The sequence below is a fragment of the Arachis ipaensis genome, chromosome B04 (assembly GCF_000816755.2).
Source record: "Arachis ipaensis cultivar K30076 chromosome B04, Araip1.1, whole genome shotgun sequence".
Taxonomy (NCBI): Eukaryota; Viridiplantae; Streptophyta; class Magnoliopsida; order Fabales; family Fabaceae; genus Arachis; species Arachis ipaensis.
The window spans coordinates 47163651-47166070 of NC_029788.2; the positions used below are offsets into that span (position 1 = coordinate 47163651).

Consider the following 2420-nt stretch of genomic DNA (forward strand, 5'->3'; position numbering starts at 1 on the left):
TAGACATTTTGATATTATATTAAGATATTATTTTTTTTAAAAAAATTTAAATTAATAAAAAAAGACACCAGAATAATTATATTTCTAGAAAAATAAGAAGCTAAGCCCTGTAAATCAATAATGGATTAAAAAATCTATCATTTTGCCGCTAAGAATGGAATCCTTTTATGAATGAGTTTAGGAAATATATAGATCATTCTCATTTTCACAGTCATGACATGGTGATTCTATTGCAAGCTAAGCTAGTTAGGTTCTAGCACAATAATCATGTCGCCATGAAGCAATAAAAGTACGTTGCATGTTGATCTGAGTTATCATATCCTCATCAAGATATGTCTCTACATGCGAAAACATATTCTCTACATGCATATATATTTGCTGATCTGATTTTGAATTGCTTCCATTCCCTTAGCTTGCTTGCGTGATGATCTTGCTCATCCGTTTCCATATACATTGATGATGGTTACTGAAATAGAAGAAGAGTTGGAGGGGAATTACCAGCCATCATCAAGTTCCGTTCCCGCCCTGAAGAATTTGATTCATGATGAATCGTTGTTGGTTTGAGATCGTTGTTTTCAGCTGATGATGATGATGAAGGAATGCTGATAGTGAGATCAAGGTTTAAATCCGGCAATAATAAGCCTTTATTGTTATTATTATTATTATTAGACTCATCCTCTTCTGATGAGACTACTTGATGATAACTATAGTTATGAATGTTATTGGATTTATTGGTTGTTGCCTCATCATTATTCTTGTTTTTCTTTTTCAATAAGCCAGACGATGATGAGTTTGAACAATCGGAAATGGGTGGAGTAGGGATTAGATTTTTTTGGGTTATTAAACGGTGGTTATTTGGATCAATGCCTTTGCTAATTAGCTTTCTTCTTATGTGAGAGTTCCAATAGTTCTTCACTTCATTGTCCGTCCGTCCCGGCAATCTTCCCGCTATTAGTGACCACCTATATAATTAAAAATACAATTTATTTTGTTTTGTATTATTAACGGTACAAAAAAGGTTTTTACGCATATCCAATCATATATACAGAAATTTAAGAAGAAATAGACCGAGTTTATATTATACTTATAGATTCGCACCGGTTGCCTAGAAGTGCATGAAGCTTGATGATGAGATCTTCTTCATCTTCAGCAAAGTTGCCTCTTTTAAGGTCTGGGCGCAAATAGTTTATCCATCTTAGCCTACAGCTTTTGCCACACCTTAATAGACCTAATCAACAACAATTTCTTAATTCTTAATGTGTAATGTGTTACATTAAATCAGATATATAGGTAGAACTACTTTATATGCATCAAAACGAACCCCTAATTATATTATTCCAACCTACAAATAGTTCTTTTATTTTTCCATGTATGGGAGTTTCTATGATACCCACGTTTGCAAGCTTCTAATTATAAAACATTCTAGTAAATCCATTAGTATAACGAAACATCAATGGACAAAACCCATAATCATACTTTTTGTCTTTTTTAATGTGTACCATGCTATTATATATTCTTAAAGAGAAATTATAGAAAATCGGTTTACATTAGTTAATTTTAGAATTTATAATTTAATATTTAAAGTTACAGATTCATAATTTAGGATTTCAAATTTAAGATAAATAAAATTATTTTAAAAATTAACTAATGATGTATGAAAAGTTAATTCTCTCCTAGTATTACTCATTTTTAAATCAGTATTTCATTTAGATCGATTAATCTAATTAAAATTATATAAAAAATTGCAATTACAAAAATAAAAGAGCACCAAAGTATATAAAATTAATATGCCTTATTGACTCTATATGAATTATATTTTATTTATTTCATAATATCTTTTACTTAAAAATTTCACATATAGATGATTTAGTATATTTACATACAATGTATCAATTTTAAAAATGAAAAATATTTTATAACAAATCGTTGTATATACCTGCAGCTTGAGGGAGGGTACGCCAGCAAACATCGCCATGTTTGTTGATATAGTCAATGAGTTTTTGGTCTTCTTGTTTGGACCAAGCTCCTTTGTTCATGTCTTTGTTGGTTTCACAGCATGGCTTCCTCATTATTATTATGTTTTCTATCTAGCTACCTTCAATTCCTTCCTTTAAGGCCAATAACGCAATGCAAGAAAGAGAGAGAGAAAGAGATTTATTTGAGGAAGCCCAAGAGGACAAGGAGGAAAATATATAGTAGCTAGTAAGAAAAAAAGAAGAAGAAGAGAGAGTAGGTACGGTTTGGATAAATAATAATTGAAGACAAAAAGAAATAAAGAGAGTTGACTTGGACCGGTGGTTTAATTTGCTCCCATATGCATGCATGCGAGACTGCGTGGTTTGTGCGTGCGTCACTCACTCACTCACAACACACATTCAGAGAGAATGAAATAATAATGGCAGAGTTGTTTTGGAAGTTTG

At 31.2% G+C, this 2420-nt stretch overlaps 1 protein-coding gene across 1 annotated transcript; it reads right to left on the reverse strand.

The window, feature by feature from the left end:
- LOC107637760 (transcription factor MYB8-like) lies at nucleotides 149–2219 on the reverse strand. The gene is made up of 3 exons (XM_016341095.2): nucleotides 1937–2219; nucleotides 1099–1228; nucleotides 149–962 (listed from the first exon to the last, which is right to left on the reverse strand). The coding sequence occupies exons 1-3, from the start codon at nucleotides 2067–2069 to the stop codon at nucleotides 464–466; spliced, it is 762 nt and encodes a 253-aa protein (XP_016196581.1). The 5' UTR covers nucleotides 2070–2219; the 3' UTR covers nucleotides 149–463.

Excerpts from the sequence above, each read along its gene's own strand:
- LOC107637760 (XM_016341095.2), bottom strand. The coding sequence starts at position 2,069 with ATGAGGAAGCCATGCTGTGAAACCAACAAAGACATGAACAAAGGAGCT. Across the intron at positions 1,229-1,936 it reads TACCCTCCCTCAAGCTGCAG|GTCTATTAAGGTGTGGCAAA; the intron begins GTATATACAACG and ends GTTGTTGATTAG. Across the intron at positions 963-1,098 it reads CATGCACTTCTAGGCAACCG|GTGGTCACTAATAGCGGGAA; the intron begins GTGCGAATCTAT and ends TTAATTATATAG.